Source organism: Trichomycterus rosablanca, chromosome 20, assembly GCF_030014385.1.
Source record: "Trichomycterus rosablanca isolate fTriRos1 chromosome 20, fTriRos1.hap1, whole genome shotgun sequence".
NCBI classification, from domain to species: domain Eukaryota; kingdom Metazoa; phylum Chordata; class Actinopteri; order Siluriformes; family Trichomycteridae; genus Trichomycterus; species Trichomycterus rosablanca.
The window spans coordinates 26,351,782-26,375,143 of record NC_086007.1 but is presented as its reverse complement, the minus strand read 5'-3'; the positions used below and the strand labels follow the sequence as shown (position 1 = coordinate 26,375,143).

General features: G+C 43.3%; 1 protein-coding gene across 1 annotated transcript in view; it reads left to right on the top strand.

Moving 5' to 3' along the window:
• The first annotated feature begins 201 nt into the window (after nucleotides 1-201).
• The window catches only part of clpb (ClpB family mitochondrial disaggregase), a 35,036-nt gene continuing 11,875 nt past the window's right edge, over nucleotides 202-23,362 (top strand). The window contains exons 1-7 of the mRNA XM_063017152.1: nucleotides 202-744; nucleotides 2,503-2,554; nucleotides 4,620-4,706; nucleotides 13,231-13,334; nucleotides 14,966-15,094; nucleotides 20,946-21,043; nucleotides 21,927-22,041. Coding sequence (XP_062873222.1) covers nucleotides 369-744; nucleotides 2,503-2,554; nucleotides 4,620-4,706; nucleotides 13,231-13,334; nucleotides 14,966-15,094; nucleotides 20,946-21,043; nucleotides 21,927-22,041 — 961 coding nt within the window. The 5' untranslated portion in view covers nucleotides 202-368. The remainder of the gene's footprint in view (nucleotides 745-2,502; nucleotides 2,555-4,619; nucleotides 4,707-13,230; nucleotides 13,335-14,965; nucleotides 15,095-20,945; nucleotides 21,044-21,926; nucleotides 22,042-23,362) is intronic.

Sequence of the window (23,362 nt, the reverse complement as noted above, 5' to 3'; positions counted from 1 at the left end):
CAGAATATTTTAGCTGAACACGTTATAAGAATGTATGTGATTTAATAATGTAACGTATTAATTAATATTAATATAAATATTTTCCTTTCCAGTGAAACTATTCTAACACAACTCTTTAACTTTCTAGAATAAGAGCATCAATGACGTCGTTGTTAATAAACTACATTTCCGATGATGCAATGCGCAAAACGACGCAGTTCACGCGCTACGGAAGAGTCTCGGTGCTGGGGACGAAATTCTGTCACTGACAGAACATCAAATCATCAAACCGATTACCGACATCATCAAACCGAACCGCGGCATTCGGTTATTCACCTCATACACACGAGCAACAACATCTAACCGTCTCCACCGTCAGTCGGGTCGCGATGTTACTGTCGGCGGTACCGAAGCGTTTGCTCGTGCGCAGGTCGCGCAGTTTGTCACCTTGCCGCGCGCTACACACCGGTCCGGGAGAGAGCGCGCGCGAGCTGCACACGGGCACCAGCGCGAGCAGCAGGACTCCGGGGGTGTTCGGGTCTCGCGCTTCCACACGGTGCACAGTCAGCGAGCACGCGCAGTACCGGCAGCTCACCAGCCGGTGGTGCGCGAGCCTGCAGAACCGAAGGAGCTCGTGGGCCGCCGTGCTTACAGCAACGAGTTCCGGTCATAAGAGCAGCAGGGAGGAGGAGAGCGGCGGGGGGTGGGGGGTCCTGTCCGCTGCTGCGGTGGCTCTGTGTTTACAGAAAAACACCAATGATGCAGGTACTGAACTTCTTATAACACTGTTAATACTGCTCATAACACCAACTCATTATAACACTGTTAATACTGCTCATAACACCAACACTACAGGTACTGAACTCCTTATAACACTGTTAATACTGCACATAACACCAACTCATTATAACACTGTTAATACTGCTCATAACACCAACTCATTATAACACTGTTAATACTGCTCATAACACCAACTCATTATAACACTGTTAATACTGCTCATAACACCAACTCATTATAACACTGGTAATACTGCACATAACACCAACTCATTATAACACTGTTAATACTGCTCATAACACCAACTCGTTATAACACTGTTAATACTGCACATAACACCAACTCATTATAACACTGTTAATACTGCTCATAACACCAACTCATTATAACACTGTTAATACTGCACATAACACCAACTCATTATAACACTGTTAATACTGCACATAACACCAACTCATTATAACACTGTTAATACTGCTCATAACACCAACTCATTATAACACTGTTAATACTGCTCATAACACCAACACTACAGGTACTGAACTCATTATAACACTGTTAATACTGCTCATAACACCAACACTACAGGTACTGAACTCCTTATAACACTGTTAATACTGCACATAACACCAACTCATTATAACACTGTTAATACTGCTCATAACACCAACTCATTATAACACTGTTAATACTGCTCATAACACCAACTCATTATAACACTGGTAATACTGCACATAACACCAACTCATTATAACACTGTTAATACTGCTCATAACACCAACTCGTTATAACACTGTTAATACTGCACATAACACCAACTCATTATAACACTGTTAATACTGCTCATAACACCAACTCATTATAACACTGTTAATACTGCACATAACACCAACTCATTATAACACTGTTAATACTGCACATAACACCAACTCATTATAACACTGTTAATACTGCTCATAACACCAACTCATTATAACACTGTTAATACTGCTCATAACACCAACACTACAGGTACTGAACTCATTATAACACTGTTAATACTGCTCATAACACCAACACTACAGGTACTGAACTCCTTATAACACTGTTAATACTGCACATAACACCAACTCATTATAACACTGTTAATACTGCTCATAACATCAACTCATTATAACACTGTTAATACTGCTCATAACACCAACTCATTATAACACTGTTAATACTGCTCATAACACCAACTCATTATAACACTGGTAATACTGCACATAACACCAACTCATTATATCACTGTTAATACTGCTCATAACACCAACTCATTATAACACTGTTAATACTGCACATAACACCAACTCATTATAACACTGTTAATACTGCTCATAACACCAACTCATTATAACACTGTTAATACTGCACATAACACCAACTCATTATAACACTGTTAATACTGCACATAACACCAACTCATTATAACACTGTTAATACTGCTCATAACACCAACTCATTATAACACTGTTAATACTGCTCATAACACCAAAACACCAACACTACAGGTACTGAACTCATAATAACACTGTTAATACTGCTCATAACACCCACACTACACTACAGGTACTGAACTCCTTATGACACGGTTAATACTGCTCATAACACCAACTCAGTTGATGTTATTATTACAGTTATGTTGTTATTATTGTAATGCTGATGATGGTGTGGAGATGCTTCAGAGTCTGCATGTTCACTCATGATCTCTGATGTTTGCAGGTGAAGCTCTCGTGGAAGCCGCCAGAACACACAATACTGAGGAAGTGAAAAGGTAAACACAGCCTCACCTGAGATGAACTGAGCTCATTTTATGTGTTTAGATGAAAGTTTCTGCTTCATTTGAATCTGAAGCACCTGAAGCAGCAGTGTGGAGTCAGTGTGCAGAAATGTAGTTCCACCACAAGTGGCATGTTGGTGTGTGTGTGTGTGTGTGTGTGTGTGTGTGTGTGTGCTGAATGATTGTAAATGTGTGTAACAGGTTTGACGAGGGTTCTGATCTCTGTTTACATTTGGTTTTACTTTGCAATTACTACCCTGGAATTTCTTTCATCATATAATACTATTAAAAAAATCGAATTCACGTTCAACTACAAAGTGAACCAGGCTACAGAATCAAGGACTAAAACAAAACAACAACCATAAAAGTTTTAACGTGACTGTGGGATTCATGGCAATAAACATGGTAACTACTGTATATGTTTAGTGCAGTTTGAGTTGATCACTGCACATTACGCTGCTGAAATGTTTTATTTACTGCAATAACACTTTCCTGACTAGCGTACACACTAAAGTTTATTATGTCTAAACATCTGCATTCTTTTGGATGTACATGCTTTTAAATAATTCGATATTAGTTAAATTTCTCATCATATTGATGTTATAGAGTTGTAGTGCAGTAGCACGATCCGTCCATTAGAGGGCAGAAATGTTCTGTTCCTTATTGTGAACCAAAGTCTTTTGGAGTTCTGAGATCTTACTGCAAGGAGTGTGTGTGTGTGTGTGTGTGTTGGTGTGTTGTGCGTGTGTTGGTGTGTGTTATGTGTATGTATATGTATATGTGTATGTGTGTGTGTGTTGGTGTGTTGTGCATGTGTTGCGTGTGTGTTATGTGTGTGTGTGTGTATGTGTTGGTGTGTTGTGCGTGTTGGTGTGTTGTGCATGTGTTGTATGTGTTCTTGTGTGTGTGTTTGTATATACGTGTGTGTTGTGCGTGTGTTGGCGTGTGTTGGTGTGTGTAATATGTGTTTGTGTGTGTGTTGTGCATGTGTTGCGTGTGTGTGTTGGTGTGTTGCGTGTGTGTGTTTGTATATATGTGTGTGTTGTGCGTGTGTGGCGTGAGTGTGTGTTGGTGTGTGTTTTAAGTGTATGTGTGTGTTATGTGTGTGTGTGTGTGTGTGTGTTATATTGGTGTGTTGTGCGTGTTTTGCCTGTGTGTGTGTTATGTGTTGCGTGTGTGTTTGTGTGTGTTTGTATATGTGTGTGTTGGTTTGTTGTGCGTGTGTTGCCTGTGTGTGTGTTGCCTGTGTGTGTATATATACGTGTGTGTTGGTGTGTTGTGCATGTGTTGTGTGTGTTATATGTGTGCGTGTGTGTGTTGTCTTGCCTTGCATCAAATGCCATGAGTGTTTTGTGATTATGAATGAGTAAGTATGGCAGTTGTATCCTAGCGGTTAAGGCACTGGACTAGTAAGCAGAAGGTCGCTGGTTTAAACCCCACCACTGCCAGGTTGCCATTGTTGGGCCCTTGAGCAAGGCCCTTAACCTGCAATTGCTTAGACTGTGTACTGTAAGTCACTCTGCATCTGCTAAATGCCTAAAATGTAAATGAATAAAAAGTGCTTTTATGATCATAACACCCACTTCAAGCAGTAGCACATGTTCGTCTGTCACACACACACACACACACACACACACACACTTGAGTGAAGGGTAGGAAGGTGAGCTGGATCATGTGGAGATAACCAGTCGCAGAATGAAGCAGGTGAGTGTGAAACCCGATAGTGAGTGTGTGTTAGGAAAGTGCAGTGAGTGTTACTGTGTGTTTTGGGATGTTTCACCCTCGGGGCGACTGTGCAGATGGTGTGTGTGTGTGTGTGTGTGTGTGAGAGAGAGAGTGTGTGTGTTACAGTGTGTGTGTGTGTAGTAGAAGAGCAGATGTGTTAAGTTAAGTTAGAGGGGAGTCATGATTTCTTGTGTTTAGTATAAACACACACACAATGGTCTGAACCAGACGGCAGCAGGACACACACTCACCTCACTGCCTGATTTACTCACTGCTCACCTGTGTGTGTGTGTGTGTGTGTGTGTGTGTGTGTGTGTGTGTGTGTGATTCTCAGGTTGTTAGCAGATGGAGCAGATCCAAACACTCGACACCGGCTGGGCTGGACTGCACTCATGGTCGCCTCCATCAACAGAAACCATAAGTAAGTGTGTGTGTGTGTGTGTGTAAACGTAGAACGTATATCTGTACTTGATGCAGATTGAATCTCTGTCAGTCTGACTGAAGAATTTCGGCTGCTTTGTCTTGATTGCCGAGCGCGCGTCGTGCGTCTGGGACGGGCGCCGCCGCCAGATCTGCTCACCCTTTACCCACAATGCAGCGGGTGGTGATCTTGTAGTGGGAATTCGTGGCTTTCTGAGAGCGGCGGTATCCCTCCTTACCAAATTCAATTAACCCTGCCTCTACAAACACAGCCAGAGGAGGGCGTGCAGGGAGGGGGGCGTCCGAATCCAATTTGGGAAGCGCGCCGCGGCAGGGTCGCGCCCTCGCTTTTCACCCCGGAGCGTAACAGATGCCACCCTGACCGGGCAAACACAGCCCAGACCTCCAGATCCACAGAGCAAAGATATTCATGATTCCTTCCTCAGATCTGAGATACCGATCCGATCCTGACACCCCGACGCCCATCTGGTTCGAACACCACAGTGCCAAAAAAATGTGGACACCTGATGTTTATATTGTAAATCATCACCGACGATATAATGTACAATAAGATGGAGCTGCGGCTGCTCATCTGAGAAGCTGTCCCCTTGTATTTGGAACATGCCTGCAGGGATTTCCTTCTGGTCTGTTTTAGCTAGTTAAAAGTTTTTCTTTACATTCTAGCGAGTTCCGCCCGCACAGCTGCTTTATTTATTTATTTAAAGGTGCATAATGTCATTTTTGAACTTTTCCTAACATCTTGACGTCTGTCTGGTTCAAACACCGCAGTGCCAAAAGTTTGCGGACACCTGACATTTATATAGCAAATCATCACCATTAAAATGGGTTTGGATTAGGGTCAGGTTTAGAGTTGTGGTTTTAGGTTTTGGGTTTTAGATTTTAGGTTTAGGGTTGGGTTTTATATTTTGCGTCGAGTTTAGGGCTAGGGTTTACATTTTACATTTTCTGCGTTTAGCAGACGCTCTTATCCAGAGCGACTTACAGAAGTGCTTCCACAGTAAACATTTCATTTCCAACTGGGTTAGGTTTAGTGTTTGAGTTTAAGGTTAGGGTTAGTTTTAGATTTGGGTTTAGGGTCAGGGTTTTAGATTTTGTGTTGGGTTTTGGGTTTTAGGTTTTGGGTTTAGGGTTTAGGGTTGGGTTTTAGGTTGTGGATTGGTTTTTGGGGTTGGGTTTTATTTTTAGGGTTTTAGACTTTGGGATGAGTTTAGGGTTAGGGTTTTAGATTTTGGGTTTAGGGGTTAGGCTTTATCATTTGAGTTGGGATAGGTTTAGGGCTAGGGTTTGTGTTTAGGGTTAGGGTTTAAGAATTTGGGTTGGGTTTGGGTTTTAGATTTTAGGTTGGGTTTAGGGTTTTAGGTTTTGGGTTTTAGATTTTGTGTTTAGGGGTTGGGTGTTATATTTTGAGTTGGGTTTAGGGTTAGGGTTAAGTTTAGTGTTTGAGTTTAGGGTTTTAGATTTTGAGTTGGATTTAGGATTAGGGTTATAGACTTTGGGTTGAGGTTAGATTTAAGGCTAGCGTTTTAGATTTTAGGTTGGGTTTGGGGGTTGGTGTTGGGTTAGGGTTAGGTTTAGGGTTTTAGATTTTGGGTTTGGTTTAGGTTAGCAAATCATCACCAATAAAATAACGTACAATCGGATGGATCTGCTGCGGCTGCTCATTTGAGAAGCTGTCCACTTGAATTTGGAACATGACTGCAAGGATTTCCTTCTGTTCAAAATATGGTTGAGGTCACGGCTCTGTGCAATAAGTCATTCCTCACCTAACTCGCCGAACTGAGTCCGGAGTCCAGTGGCAGTGTGCTTTACGTCGTTCCAGCAGATTCATTCATGGGCTCGTACATGGCAGCTAGGGTGTGAAAACTGGATCGGTTGAGTAGAGAAGTCCAGTGGTCAGTGTGAAGGTAATTTGGGGAGCTGATGGTCGTTTGAAGGTCTGAGGGAGCGAGGAGGAACATCAGGCTTTTAAAACCTGAGTTCCAGTGATGGGGTGTGTATCTCCAGACTGAGAGACGTTTGTGTGTTGATAGGATGAGTGTGTTGATGGTGGAGATCGGGAGGATCACAGCTCAGGAGTCTCCTAACCCTGCTGCGGGTCTGGACCGCTAGTTAACGAGATTCCCACTTACCGGAATGTTTGTAGGATTTGTGTTTTTAATGAAGGAAGTTGTAGGAAATCTGAGCAACCTCGTTACGAGAGGGTTAGACCTTTTTAAGAGGCTGGGTGATGAAGAGCGTGATGAGGTGCTGCGGACACGCTCGTTAGAGCCGCGTCTTTAGCCTTCCTGGCTGATTTATGGGCACGTTGCGGGAGCATTTGTTTTAGCTAGTTAGAAGTTCTTCTTTACATAATTCTAGCGAGTTCCGCCTCATGCAGCTGCTTTATTTATTCATTTAAAGGTGCATAATGTCGTTTTTGAACTTTTTAAATGTTTTTTAGAAACTGCACTGAGTGAGAAAACAGAGTATTTACCTAACGATTGCAGGTAATGTAATTAACGCATTAAAATCCGTAGTTTGCAAAAGTATTTGGACACCTGTTCATCTGGACTTTACTATCTGCGCTATACTTTAATACAGAGTTAGTGCTCTTCAGATTTTAAAACGTGACCCCGAGGATTCGCTACTATGGTCATGGTCGAGCGCTGATGCTGACCAATATGACCCGTCTCACAGTCGGTGCTCCAATTCATTTCGAAACACGGGGGCATCATCGTGCTCAGTGTTAGAATCACAAGTCTGATTAAGATTTAAATTAGGACGCTGCCCAAACAAGTCCAGGATTTCTCCTGCACCAGACTTTACAGTCAGCACTGTTCATTCATCAGACCGCTAGATGGTGAAACAGGATTTATCGCTGCTAATCATGTTCCTACTGCTCCCGAGTCCAGTAGTGGTGTGCTTTAGTACACTCCGGTCCTAACCTGGCGTTACTCGTCTTGATCCTGGCAAACCTGATTCACAAAGCTTCTGAAAAGCAGTTTTAATTCTGATGTGGCCTCCATTGGTGGTCTGGAACATGGTAGTGAATACATGGGCACCACCTTTCTGTGATGAACTGTCTACAGTCAGTAGTGCAGATGAAACTTTTTAAGGCTTCAGATAAACACAGATTTATCACTTAGGTGTCTAATGGCGCTGTGCTTTACACCACTCCAGCTAATAAATGGCATTGTCCCTGGTGATTATAAGCTCAGCCTTGCTGCCAGTGTTAGTCTATGGAGACTGTGTTTAGATTAGGGTTAGGGTTGCGGTTAGGTTTAGGGTTTGTGCTGGGGTTTAGGGTTGGGGGTTTGGGTTAAGATTTTTGAATTTGGGTTGGGTTTGTGGTTTAGGATTAGGGTTTTAAAATTTGGGGTGGGTTTAGGATTATGGTTTTAAATTTTGTGTTGGGTTTAGGATTAGGGTTTTAGATTTTGGGTTGGGTTTAGGATTAGGGTTTTAGATTTTGTGTTGATTTAAAAATAGGGTTTTAGATTTTGGGTTGGGGTTTTGGGTAAGGGTTAATGTTTTAGATTTTGGGTTGGGGTTTAGGGCTATGGTTTTAGATTTTGATTTGGGGTTGTGTTTTAGGTTTTGGGTTTAGAGTTGTGGTTGAGTTTAGGGTTGAGATTGGGTTGAGGTTGATGTGATGTGCTACATCACATACAGTGAATGTGGCTAAAATAGTCAAATCAAATTAGAAACGTTGCCTTGTTTAACATGTTCCAATTATTGCCAGTTAAAAAAATCTAAAAGTGAAGCAGCTTGTTTTATGATCATGAATTATTGATAAATTCTTAACGACAATCAGTTATTTGTTTGTACTTTGTTCTTTCATTTCTTTTTAGAGATGTTAAAATTCTTGGCAGATTTTACGTCTCTGACGGTCTTTGGAACATTTTGTGCTTGTATAGTCTGGACAGAGAGATCAGAATTCCAGCCATGTCTGTTTATTTATGGTATTAAAGGTCGTCCTCTGTGGAAATCTGAAGTTGGAGTCGAGGACGGATGACCGATCAAGGTCCGTGCACCCGAACCGAACAATGTGACCGGCGCATTGAGCGTGCTGTTTAAAGAAAGAAAGAGTAGCGTTCGGTTAAATAGGGTGTGTTTGTCTGGCTTTGATGTGTGCTTGGACTCTTAACCCGGGCTCTCCCTCCGTCTCGAGTCTCTGTTTTTTCACGTGGACAATAAGCACTGATGGACTGGAACCTTGTTGACCGTTCCACTAAAGGCCAGAGAGAAAGGAGGCGGCGGCGGGTGAAGCCTTTCTCCTTCCACGGAGAGAATAATGGAGGTGGAGTGGGCCGCCACACAGACACATTATACAGATGTTGGAGAGGAGATGCTGAGAACAGTTCTGGATTAGATGGAAACGGGTGGGAACCGGGTACCAGAGGGCAGAGAGACGAGCTGGTGCAGAATTATTTACTTTCTGCAGGAGTAAAAATTTGCTGTAATTATGTTTTATTAGAAAAGTTCTCGTTCACTCGGGAGCATTTTCACCAATAAAGAACCTCCACAGGTTACAAACACATTTACATGGAATTAATTCAGCAGGTACTTCTTCTAAAAGCTATTTATTCAAAAGTATTAGGACTGTATTTAGACTTTAGGTGCCTTTTTTCCACCAGAACTCTGGAAACTGGAACTGGTGGAACTGGTTTTCTCCACCAGCTACCAGCTCCAGTGTAAGGGTTCCAGTTTATTTTTGACAGAATTCTCAGTGACTGGGTTACACATAAACACACACACATCACAGAGCAACAAAAACCTCTGGTTGGTCCGTCAGACCACTACATGGTAAAATGTATGAACATGTTCCCACTGCTCCAGGGTCTAATGGTAGGATGCTTTAAACCACGCTAGACTACATACGGCTTTGTTTATGGTGCTCCTGTGAAACTTGATTCATGAAGCTCCTGAGGACGTTTGGTTCTGGTGTACCAGATGATTCTACACCTTTAATCAAACTTAAACTTTAGGTTGTGAATTTGGACCTGTCTATCTCCGGAGATTTTGGACCGTCCAAAGGTGCTGATGCCTTCAGCTAATCTGTTTACAGGTTAATACTGCAGCACTTTAAACTGCTTAACAACATTAAATCTTATCAGATTTTAAAATGATTTTTGCTGGAAACTTCAAAAGTCTGAGGACGCTCCTTATTTCATCAGATATCAGAAGCAACATGTCCTCTTATGTTCCATTATTCTTCATGAGAATCTACAAAACCTGGAGTAGATGAGCCGCTCAGATCTCCCGTTACCAGTTACACTGGTTTTGTTTGACTCACCTTTACCCTTAATGTTCGCACCACCTGTCCAGCACAGACACCCTCAGCATGGACTCCAGGGTCCAGGTGCAGGACAATAAAAGGACACGACCAGTGTGTTCCTCCGAACTGTGTTTAGTAAACAGAGGACAGATCGTTCAGACAGGAAGCAGGTGGGAGTGGAATTAAGTTCCTCAGCACAGAAAATAATTTATTCGAATCGACTTCTAATATATTTTCCACCGTCTACAAACTAATGAATGCAGGTCGCACTGTGCACTGGAAAATCATTTTATATCAATGTTTTTTTAATCAACATTTTCAGTTTGAAATCAGAACACTTGTTATACACTATATGGACAAAAGTATTGGGACACCCGTCCTAATTACTGAACTCATGTTTTACTTACTAAATTCAGGGTTTGCAATAAAAAAAAAAAACTTTAACAGACTGCGACACAAAGTGCTTTCTGGTTCTGGTTTGCTTGGTGGTTCTTGAAGGTTTTGGTTCGTTTGTTGGGGGTGTTTGATTGTTGATGGTGTTTGAAGGTTCTGGTTTGATTGTTGGTGGTGTTCAGAGGTTCTGGTGTGAGTGTTGGTGGTTTTTGGAGGTTCTGAGGTTCTGGTGTGAGTGTTGGTGGTATTTGGAGGTTCTGAGGTTCTGGTTTGATTGCTGGATATGTTTGGAGGTTCTGAGGTTCTGGTTTGATTGCTGGATATGTTTGGAGGTTCTGGTGTGAGTGTTGGTGGTATTTGGAGGTTCTGAGGTTCTGGTGTGAGTGTTGGTGGTATTTGGAGGTTCTGAGGTTCTGGTGTGAGTGTTGGTGGTATTTGGAGGTTCTGAGGTTCTGGTTTGATTGCTGGATATGTTTGGAGGTTCTGGTTTGATTGCGGGATATGTTTGGAGGTTCTGATGTTCTGTGTGAGTGTTGGTGGTATTTGGAGGTTCTGAAGTTCTGGTGTGAGTATTGGTGGTATTTGGAGGTTCTGAGGTTCTGATTTGATTGTTAGTGATGTTTGGAGGTTCTGAAGTTCTGATTTGCTTGCTGGTGGGGTTTGGATGTTCTGGTTTGATTTCTAGCAGTTTATGAAGTCAATTTTTAGTGCTTTAGCAGTTTTAGTAGTAGTTAGTATTTGGAACGTTTGTATGCTTTATTCCACCTGTAATCCACTATTAAAATATGACTGTTATTAAAGTTTAATTTACTAAAACTGTAACTAATCACTTAGACCTTCACTGAACCCTGCTGTTAAAGAGTCTACCAGAACTACACACCGTTTATCGCTCTCTTCTCTCCTCGGCTAAAGTTTCTTTTCTTCCCACAACCAACTCTCTCGTGTTTGAGTTTGAGCTTGGTCAGGTTAACCTTTGACCCCCAGTCTCACACATACAGTGACAAAAGGGGGCTCCTAAAAATCTGACCTCCAGTATTGTCCCACACCAGAGACTTTCCTCCTTCAAAATAACCATCACACTTAAACCTCCGAGTGGGACTCGGGTCTCCATGTTCTCACTTTTCTTTTGAAATGCATCTTCAGATCTTCAAACTTGCCATGATGTCTGATGTTCTGCAGGTCTGATATAAAATTAATTTTATTCCAAGGTTGGCAGATTGGGGAAGGCCCTTTCTCATCAGCAAGATGGATCAAGACATGATCTGCAGAGAGATCTTTAGGCTGAACTGGAGCATTTTTCCTTCCTGTTCCAGTCTTGTTTTATGTGCAGATGTTGTTGGAAATGAAAGTCCAAGAACCTCATGGTTAGGTGTCCACTTACTTTTGACCATATCTTGTATATTCTGTATGTAGGCAGACAGAGAACAGGAGGTCGAGGACCTTCGTATTTTTGATTTCGTGTTTGTTTTGCCGCTGCACTGATTCTTTTCTTGAGGGAGACTTGTGTGAATGTTCCGGTTTGGTAGAACATCCCGGAAGATGGTAGATCCAGGAGAGCAGTGGAGCATGGGGAGTGTGTACCAAGGTGGACAGGCAAGACGGACATCACCACGGCAACAAACGGGAGCCTCCCGTCTCCGGTCTGATGAGACTGTTGCGATGATAATGATGTATGAAAGATAGATAATAATCAATCCCAGCACCAGTTCTTCACAAATCAGAGAGTCGAAGCAGGATCCATAAAGTTGTGATGTGGAGGAACTTCAGGGGGGCAGGGGGGCAGGTGCACTGGGGCCCATGGCGGGGGGGGGCCCCCTCCACGACATGAACTCAACCACCCGCTGTCTGCACTTATTATGCATGTATTATGGCAAGCCAAAAAGGAAATATATAGCAAACACTGATATATATGAAATAAAACTGATATAGTTTGATATAGTTATATACGTATATAGTTGTATATATATATATATATATATATATATATATATATATATATATATATGTATATGTATATGTATATGTATATATGGAATTTGTTGAGGGGGCCCAAAAAATTTTTTGCACTGGGGCCCATGAGCTCCTAGTTACACCACTGCTTCAGGGGCCTGCACAGAGCCCGGATTTCCCAAATAAACATTTTGGGATGAATTGGAATATAGATTGGAACGTCCAGCATCAGTGCCTCCCCTCTCACCTCCTCTTTTAACAGACTGGGCACCAATTTTTATCCGTCTTGCCTGTCCACCTTGGTACACACTTCCCATACGAAGGTCTGAGCTTCGGACCTTCGCTTGCCGCAGGTCCTCGACTTCCTGCTCTCTGTATTTACTGCCCACATACAGAACTTACAAGACATGGTCAAAAGTATGTGGACATCTAACTATGAGGTTCTTGGACTTTCCATTCTGAAACGTTTAAACATGGAATTCTTACTGGCGACTTTCGTTTTAATGCACATTGTTTTGGAATGGGATGTGTAACAAGCAAATGGTCGGGTGTCCGAATACTTTTGGCTACATAGTGTAGGTATACATGCACTCGTCTTGTGTAACTACGTTCCACACAGTGGCCGTCTGAAGCTTGGACGTCCATACTTCGTGTGGTGAAAATCAAAACGTGGTTCTTGGACATCACTTATTTGATGGATGCAGAGGAGGACCACGCTGCTCTCTCTGTAGTGCCTTAACCGGACAGTAGGTGTCGCTGTTTTGGTCCAGCTTTTCCTCAGTACGTTCTGCTGAAATTAGCGTTTTAACAATAATGATGATAATATTTGATATATTAAGGACTCGTGTCTGTGAAACGTGATGTAGGTTTATTTCTGAAGCTCTGTGTCTGTCTGTGTGTTCAGTGTGGTGAAGGTTCTGCTGGAGGCCGGTGCTGATCCGAATCTGGGAGACGACTTCGGCAGTGTTTATTCTACAGCACGGGATCAAGGAATTCACTCTCTGGAGGGTAATAATCTGTATGAAGCAGGTACACTGTGTGGTCAAAAGTTTGTGGACACCTGTCTACGAGTTACACTAGTGTGTATAGTCTGATGCTTATCTGTAGAAATTCATATGAATGCTGCTGTAAAAATCTCCAGCAAACCCTTTCTGACCCCACGTGGAGCGTTCACTCCCAGCTGGAGAACTACTACAGTAGTTAATAAGGGTGTCCACAAACTTTCGGTCGTGGGTTTTATTTTTAGTGCCACTTTTTTGTGTGCCTGGCACTCGTATTCCCTCCGACAGAGGAACGTCTGCGTGTTATTACAATATCAATTTACTCACGGACAGCATTATTATAGTCCCTCCAAAATATGGGCACAACTTATTTGCATATGTGTAATTGGTCCATGTTTATTTTTTAGTTTTCATAAAAATGTTGCACGTACACACACACACACACACACTGCAGTGGGAGACATATTTATATATGATATGTATATTACACACATTTGTATTGTTGGCAGTTTTTTGGGCCGTCTGGGAGGCCGCCTTCCCCGATGCACCATGATGGATGGGTGAGCGCGAGTGTGTGCGAGTGCGTGTGTGTGATTCGGTGAATAGTACTCCAGCAGCCGCGTGTGTGTGTGTGTGCATGTGCGTGTGATGGATGGCGTGCTCCTCTCTCCATGACGCTTTATTGAGTTAGCTGTGATTATCCAGCTCTCAGACATTAGTTACCAATGACGACCAGCCTGACAGCACCCGAGCGCAAAAGAGAGAGCGAGAGAAAGAACGGCGCGAGAACGACTGAAGGACAAGAAGTGTTTATATCATAACGTCCTGTTCAATATTCACTGCCGGGCAAAAGTATTTGCCCCCCTTTCTGATCGCCTCTGTTGTTGTGTTTGTCAAACTGAATAATTTCAGCTTATGGAAGTCAAATAAAAACATTTTATTATCTCATTTATTTAAGAAACAAAGTTATCCAACACCCATATCACAAGTACCCCCCCCCCCCCCCACTTCTTTATCAACGTGATATGAATCTTGCACATCAGTGAGAAGGAATTTCAGCTCCACTCTTCCTTCCTGAACTCGCTTCACCTCACGAACGTTTGACCCTACATTTTCCTTAAACATTTTATTACAGAGACAGTGGAAAAAAAAGCAAGTACTCCATTTCCTGATTCAGCAAAGCACCCCCACAACATAAGTCTACCACCACCACGTTTCACTGTTGCTATAATGCACTTACTGTTAAATGATGGACTAGTTTTCAACAAGTTCCTCAGGCTGTAGCATAGTGTTCCTTTAGAAGCTTTAACTTTCTTCTTGTACTTGATTAAGTTCCCAGATACTTTTTATCATGGTGATATGGGTGTATATCTTTTATAAACTATCTTTTATAATATTTAACAAATATAATATTAAGCAAAGTCGCGATCAGTCCCTGAATATTCTTTTAGGGATGTGACTTTGTTGTATTTTGTATTTTTTGTAGTCAATTATTGTTATATAAAAATATAATCTCAGAATTCTTTGATCTTTTTCTCCTGTCTTGATGTTTGATATATTTAGTCTTCTTCTACTTCTGTCTAATTTCTTTTTTCCTCTTACTACCCCCCTCCCCTTTCCTTTTGTTTCCTAATTTAGTTTTGGTGACGAGGGAGGACGAGTTCAGTAACCGTCTGAGCAGTCGGGCAAGTTTTCGTGGCTGCACCGCCCTGCACTACGCCGTCCTGGCCGACGACCTCCGTACCGTCCGCATGCTCCTCGATGCAGGTGAGCTCACGTTACCCTTCCAAAAACATCAAACATTTACAGAACTACTGTCATGGGTTATTATATCTCAGCAAAAGTTTGTGGACACCAACATGCTGCCTTACCAGATTTTGCTCTTTTGGCCTATTTTACACTGGACTTCAGAACATGACTGTGTGGATTTACGTCCATTTAGCCTCCAAGTTCAGTCCCTAATGCTGGATGATAAAGACTGACTTGCAGTTGGTATTCCAGTTCATCCTAATGGTCATGATGAATTAGAAAACTCTCTTGCTGGTCTAGAACTATCGTTTCGTACACACATTGTAATTCACAGCAGTAGAGACGTGTTTTTGCTTGACCCAGAGTCCAGTAGTGTGGTGCTTTTCACTACGCCTCATGTTGGCACTGGGTATAGTACAATTTTGCTGAACTAGTCTGGATCTCAGTAGTCATTGCTAGCTGGGAACAGATTATTTTGATGCTGTACTATGTGCGTCAGTGCTTGGCGTTCAGTTCTGTTCAGCTTCCTGGCTGAAGGTGGCGTTCTATTACAGTCCTACAGCAAAAAACTCCTCAGTACGACCTCAGATAGCACGTGGTGATTATGTACCTGTAAGCAACGGGTGTGGCTGGAAAAAAGGCGGGCTATATACATTTAAGCACATATTGCATGCTCAAATCAGATTTTTAAGCACACACACACACACACACACACATATTACATTCTCTTTAACCACTACGCCTCCTTAAACAACTTCACCCTGGGGCAGTTAGGCTTCAGATGACCCCTTGGCCCCTGGTAGGGGGGTATTAGCAGTAGGCTGCCCCTCTCTTAAGGGCGTAGGATGTGTATGTGTGTATCAGGATTGATATTTGTGTCTTATGGCAGTCTGAATGTTGTAGATCTATAAATATTAATCAAACCTGAGCCTGAAATGACACCAAATTTGTCGTCATTGACTCAAACTGCAAAATAAAACAACGTTCTGTGATAAAAATACAAAAATACAATATACAAATAATTAAAATATGTATTTAACTAAACAAATCCTCTCTCAGTAAAACACAAAGACAGAGAGAGACACAGAGAGAGACACGGGGAGAGAAAGTGCTCGGCCGCCTTTTGTTCAGAGAGCCGTAATCGAATTTCCATATTTTACGAGGCGGATGAGGGTCACACCGTTTCCTTCTCTCCATCCGAATATGCAAACGCTCCGTCAGAGAGAGAAATGACGTGAATAATGTGAGAGGAAGAACCGAGAGGAGGTTTCAGACGAGCACTCTGAAGTGTCAGCGCCGTCCAGGAATGAAGCTATCCTTCTAACCAGACCAGAAGCATTTCCACATAAAGCATGGAGATCTGAACCTAAAGAGTTTTATTCCGAGGAGAAATTGCATTAGTCATTAAAAAGCCCATTACCCAGAAGTCCGGGCGGCAGGTGGCCACGCCCCGGCAGACACAGCAGCGTCGGATGTCAAGAACCATCGATCAGGGCAATGACATCATCAGTGCGAGACGATTTCTGCGCGGAGTAAAGTGCACGGCAAATGAAATAAAATGAAAATCTCTGCTGGATGATTTTTTTTTTTCTTCCATCAGGACTCGAACGTTTCAGTGCAACCGAATATAAAAAGCACTGGCCTAACCGCATACCAGGTCAATAGTATGTGGACACCAGTTCCTTTTTCATTTTGTTTTTATGCATTTTCTCCCGACTGCATCATGCCTCCTCTCCACTGATGCCGATCCCCGCTCCGATTGAGGAGAACGAAGCTAACACACGCCCCCTCAGACACGTGTGCAGTAGCCGACTGCATCTTTTCACCTGCACTAGGCGAGTTCATATGCGGATCAGCTTTGTGTACCCTGATCATCGCACTCTTTCCCCGTCTCTGTGCAGGCGCCATCTATCAGCCGGCAGAGGTCGTGATTGCACCAGGAATGAGAGAGTCCCTATCCGGCTTTCCCACCCTGTATGAACGACGAGCCAATCGTTGTTCATGTAGGCGCCCAGCCTGAGGGTTGAACCGATGAGTTCGAAATGTCAGCTCTGGTGTGCTAGCGTGTTTTACCACGGCGCCACCTGAGCGCCCACTGGACACCATTTCTAACCAGTAAGTTTGTTTTATTTCCGAAACCAATAAACACTCATCAGTTCCAGTACAGAGAGTCTCTCTGTGCTTGGTGCGAATCCCTGTCCCTGAGATCCCATCCTTCCATCAGGCACTCAAGAGCTCAGACTCTCTTCATTGGTGAGCTCAAGTTCTGGACCACTGTGTCTCCTGAGCGTCCCAATAATTACGCTCTTTTATACTGGATTCAGCTAGTTGAGCCACGCCCATCGCTAAAAGGAGCATCACTGAAAACCCATGTGCTTTCTGTAGAGCACAGAGCCAAAAAAATCACCTGTCCTTGTTTACCGCACTCACTACTGAGTTCCAAACTGTATCTGCAAGCGACATCAGCACAAGACCCGTTCCTGAGTAGCTTAATGGAACGGGTTGCCACGACTGAGCGAACGCACACGAGTCTAAGAATGCTATCTGCAATGCCAAGCAACAACTGAATTGGTGTAAAGCACACTACAGTTGGACTCCGGAGCAGTGGAAGCAGGCTTTTTGAAGCGACACATAGTGCTTGTTTATCTGCAGTTGGTGTGTGGAACTCACACCATCATTCACTCATTCATTTATAGTAAATAGTATGTGGGTTGAGACACTGCCCGGGTACTGTGATTTAACACTTCACACACACACACACACACTGTCTGATCGATCATTGTTTTAGGGCACACTTTACCACCCGTCTCTCTTTTTTTAACACGGCTTGACCCCCAACCCTGGTGTTAAAAGGGTTTAAAAAAATGGCACATAGAAATGGCACATAGAAATGGCACATAGAAAAGTAAAAATAATTAAATAAACTTATATGCGAATGCCCCCTTGTGGAGGCTTTATGTTACATCTTGTATAGAGAGAGTAAGATGCATTGTGTTGCAAAGCATGTTTGTCTCCAGCCATAAATAATAAGTCATTTTATTTGAGATGGACCATAGTCACATGGAATCATCAGCCAATCAGTGTTTCTACCTCGTCCGATCACATGACAAGGGAAAAGCGTGTCCGTGATCCAGAATGGCTCCACCACACACAACGCAGATCTAATTTTTGCGACTTTGTAACTGTTAGGGGAGTGGCTTTCCCTGATCTGAATCAGAATGCTGACTGTGACAGATCCCCCAGCAACAGCGCTGAGCTCAGCACAATGCATTTGAATCCCTGCAGTCATGCTCTGTAACGTCCGTAAAACTTTCAGACCTGTGAAGGCCGGCGAGGATGAGATGAGGTTGAGCTGTTTGGGACGGCGGACGCTCGGCGCGGTCGGAGGTTGGATTGGCTGGGCTGCCATTTCTCAGCACTTTTAATAAACATGGAAGCTGTGAGTGCTGTCATACCTGCGCACACTCACGAGCGGGTCGGAGCGGAGGGCCGATCACACAACCTTATTTCCCCTATGAACGTCCACACATCTCCTCCTCCACCTTCCATTCATCACCGGACCCTCGGCCCCCCCTCGCCCGGTCTCCGTCCTGCCATCGTCCAGTCTCGGCCCTGTGGCGGCCCGGGGCGCCGTCGCGCTCACCCTCGCTGGGACGGAGCACAGCCACCAGCTCAGGGCTCCTTTAGCGCTCCGGGCCATGCGGGCTGACTGATGGCTCTCGCCGTGACCTCTGAACCGTGACCCTCAGGCGGGGAACCGCGGCAGCTGGAGAGAGAGGCGGGTCGAGAGCGCTTGGGCTGTACTGAGCTGTTAAACCACGCGGATGGTTTAAGCTCAAATATTTTTTGCTAATCATGACGGCACGGCGGAGTTCTGAATGATATTCGCTCCGGACGTGATGGCGGCTTTACATCCGCGTCTACGTGTCTCTATCTCTCTGAGGGTCGGCTAATCATTAGCGGTGTTTGTCTTTAGCGCTGGGTGCCCAGAGGGTTCTCACTGTGTGATATTACAAAGCTAAATGATGCTATTTATTATCTGCGAGCGAGGAAAGCGGGAGAGGGAGGAACGAGCCAAGGTGTAACCGGCCGAGAGAAAGTGTTTCTTTATTACTTTTGCCTTTTTATGGCCGCTCTCGTATCGATCTGCGCTCGCCGTAAAGAGGCGTTCACAGTTTTATCGATAATGTCCGGTATTAGCCGGGACCTCCTTACACGCATTATTAGATCTTTACTTAAGAAACCGCCGTTTGCTGAAGCTTCACCGTTTTTACCCCCCGTTCTGGTCGCACTTCACATTCGTCCTGTTTTATCTGAGACGCCTCCGCTCACCTCCAGGCAGCAGGAACGAGGAGAACAAAATAAGTGTCTCTCAGATTCCACTTTACACCTGCAAGGTTTCCAGATGTTTCCTCTGTAGCGCTCGGCACGACGTGACCTTTCCTTCAAAAACAATCGTCTCCGATTCAAAACAGGTGATAGAAGATGTTCCAGTGTGGACGTGGCTCAACACTTAAGGTTGAACTGAACTGCTGGTCAAAAGGTCAAGGGTTCAAGTCCCACAGCCACTAAGCTGCCACTGTGGCACCCCAACGCTGCACTTGCTTGAATTATATCAGGTTGTAATCGTACGTCTGGCCAACTACATTAAATATAACAATGAAAGAGATCAATCGCAAGAGCGACAGGGAGGTCGGACGCTGATAAGTAACTTTTGGTTTGAAGTCTGCATTCCGATTCATCCCAAATGTGTTGGATCAGGTTTTGGTCTGGAATTTGTGAAGCAAAATCAAGTTCTTTCACACCAAACATGCTTCAGAATTAAGCACTCAGCCATTTACTCTATCATTCACTCTGTCATTCATTCAGCCATTTACTTTATCATTCATTCAGCCATTCATTCAGCCATTCACTCAGCCATTCGCTCTGTTATTTATTCAGCCACTAACTCAGCTGTTCACTCTGTCATTCATTCAGCCATTCATTCAGTTATTTACTGTATCAATCATTCAGACATTCACTGTTATTCATTCACCATTCACTCCATCATTCATTCAGTCATTCACTCTGTCATTCATTCAAACATTCACTCTGTCATTCATTCAACCATTCATTGAGCCATTCACTCTATCATTCACTTTCATTGATTCAGCCATTCACTCTCATTTATTCAGCCATTCATTCAGCCATTCACTCTGTCATTTATTCAGCCATTCACTCTTTAATTCATTCAGCCATTCACTCTATAATTCATTCAGCCATTCACTCTGTTATTCATTCAGCCATTCACTGTCATTCACTCAGTCATTCACTCTATCATTAATTCATTAAACCATTTACTCCATCATTCATTCAGCCATTCACTTTATCATTAATTAATTTTACCATTCACTCCATCATTCATTCAGCCATTCACTCTTTCACTCTGTTATTTATTCAGCCATTCACTCCATCATTCAATCAGCCATTCACTCTGTCATTCATTCAGCCATTCACTGTCATTCACTCAGTCATTCACTCAGCCATTAACTTTATTATTAATTTATTAAACCATTCACTCCATCATTCATTCAGCTGTTCACTCTGTTATTCACTCTGTCATCATTCAGCCATTCACTCAGTCATTCACTCTGTCATTCACTTATTCATTTATAGTAAATAGTATGTGGTTTGAGACACTACCCTGGTACTGTGATTAAACACTTTACACACACACACACACACACACACACACACCCTGTCTGATCGATCATTGTTTTAGGGCACACTTTACCACCCGTCTCTCTTTTTTTAACACACTGACCCCCTAACAGCTTGACCCCCAACCCCGGTGTTGACCTCTGACCCCTGGCTTCTGACTGTGTTGCAGGTGCCAACCCCTCGCAGCAGAATGAGCTGGGACACACTCCGCTGGCATACGCCAAGCAGGGGGAGATGCAGAACCTGTTACAGGAGTCGGAGAGCAAGGTGACTCTGTGTGTGTGTGTGTGTGTGTGTGTGTGTGTGTGTGTGTGTGTGAGAAAATCCCATTTTTAAACCGTAAAACATTTTTATACTTTAGGACATTGTTCTGACTCTAAACATTCAGCACACACACAGGTCACTATAGACAGACATCCAGAGTGTGTGTGTCTGCGTGTGTGATTGTGTATGGTGAAAGCGATACAGGGTGGCTAACAGAATTAGCATGCATTAATCTGGGCTAATCTGGATTAAGATTAGACAGGTACTTACACTGCGTAATGACACCCACACCAACACGCTCACAATAACAATTAACAAACACGGTGAAATCAAATCCTGCTTCTCACTGCACCTTTACTCTGGTATTCACGGTAATCTGTTTGTCTCATGCCTGTCTCAGGTTTGTCTCATGTCTGTATTGTGTTTGTTTGGAGTTTGTTTCATGTTTGTACTGTGTATCATATCTGTCTCGTCTGTATTGTGTCTGTCTTGTGTTTGTTTCACGTCTGTATCTTGTCTAATGATTTTCTGTGAACAGGACTCGTGTTTGTCTCATGGCTGTACAGTGTATCGTATCTGTCTCATGCCTGTCTCATGCCTGTCTCATGTTTGTATAATGTTTGTCTCATGACTGTACTTCGTCTCGAATCCTTCTCGTGTTTGTCTCTTGTCTGTAATGATTTTCTGTGAACAGGACTCATGTTTGTCTCTTGTCTGTACTGTGTATCGTATCTGTCTCATGGCTGTACTGTCTCAGATCCGTCTCGTGTTTGTCTCCTGTCTGTACTGTGTAATGAACAGGACTCGTGTTTTTGTCCGTGGTTCATGATTTTATCGGACGCTCTTCATGTTTGTTAATAGTCGGTTTGTTTTTCCGTTTGATCAGTTTCTAGAGGAGCAGAAGAAGAGGGAGGCGGAGGAGAGGAGGAGGTTTCCTCTGGAGCGTCGGCTGAAGGAACACATCATCGGACAGGAAGGAGCCATTAACACCGTCGCCTCAGGTACCTCCACCCAACACACTGATACGGGGTGAGGATGAGTTCCTCTGCAGGACTGGATCCTGGAACTCATCACATGTTACTGCTGTGTGTTTCTGATCTGCTGGTTTGATAGACGGTGCAGAAGCTTCTGATGTTCTGATGAAATGTTGAAGGTTAACTGGAACTGATAAACCCAAACATATAATAATAATAATAATATTAATAATAATATTACAGGAAGTATTTAAACCCTGAACTGAAACATCCTCAGGTTCTCATCACTCTTCCTTTTGTCATTAATCCATCCTACTGTCCCAACGGTGGGCGGGGCTACGGGACCAGCCAGACTGGCCCAGGCAGCTAATTGGTTAATACAGATTAATGTGCCGGGTTCGGAAACACACAAGTGTAAGTGTGTGTGTGTGCGCGTGTATCTTACAATCTGTGTGTGTGTTACAGTGTGTGTTTGTGTGTGTTAGTGTGTGTTACAGTGTTTGTTGGTGTGTTTGTGTGTGTTGCAGTTTGTGTTTGTGTGTGTTACAGTGTGTTACAGTTGTTGTGTTTGTGTGTTACAGTGTGTTTGTGTTAAGGCGTGTGTGTTTGTGATAGTTTGTGTGTGTGTTACAGTGTTTGTGTGTTACAGTTGTTGTGTTTGTGTGTTGCAGTTTGTGTGTGTTAGTGTGTGTGTTACAGTTGTGTTTATGTGTTACAGTGTGTGTTACAGTTGTTGCGCTTGTGTGTTACAGTGTGTTAAGGCGTGTGCGTTTGTGATAGTTTGTGTGTGTGTTACAGTGTTTGTGCGATACAGTTGGTGTGTTTGTGTGTGTTACAATGTTTTTTGTGTTAGTGTGTGTGTGTTACAGTTGGTGTGTGTGTGTTACGATGTGTTTGTATGTGCTACACTGTGTGTGTTACATTGTGTTTGTGTTTTACAGTCTGTGTGTTTGAGGGTTTGTGTTACACATGGTGTGTTTGTGTGTGTGTTACAGTTTAAGTGCTACAGTGTTTGTTACAGTTTGTGTTACAATGTTTGTGTTACAGTTGGTGTGTGTTACAGTGTGTGTATTACAGTATGTGTGTGTGTTTGTGTGTTACTGTGTTTTTAGCAGCTGCTCTTTCCCATTATTTAATTCCTCTCTCTCTCTCTCTCTCTCTCTCTCTCTCTCTCTCTCTCTCTCTCTCTCTCGCTTCACTTTCACTTGCTCTCCCAGCTTGCTCTCGCTCTCTCATTAGTTTTCTCTCTCTCTCTCTTTCTGTCTTTTTCTCTCTCTCTCTTTCTAACACACTCTCTCATTCACTTTCTCTCTCACTCTCTCTGTCTCTCTCTTTCTCTCCCCCCCCC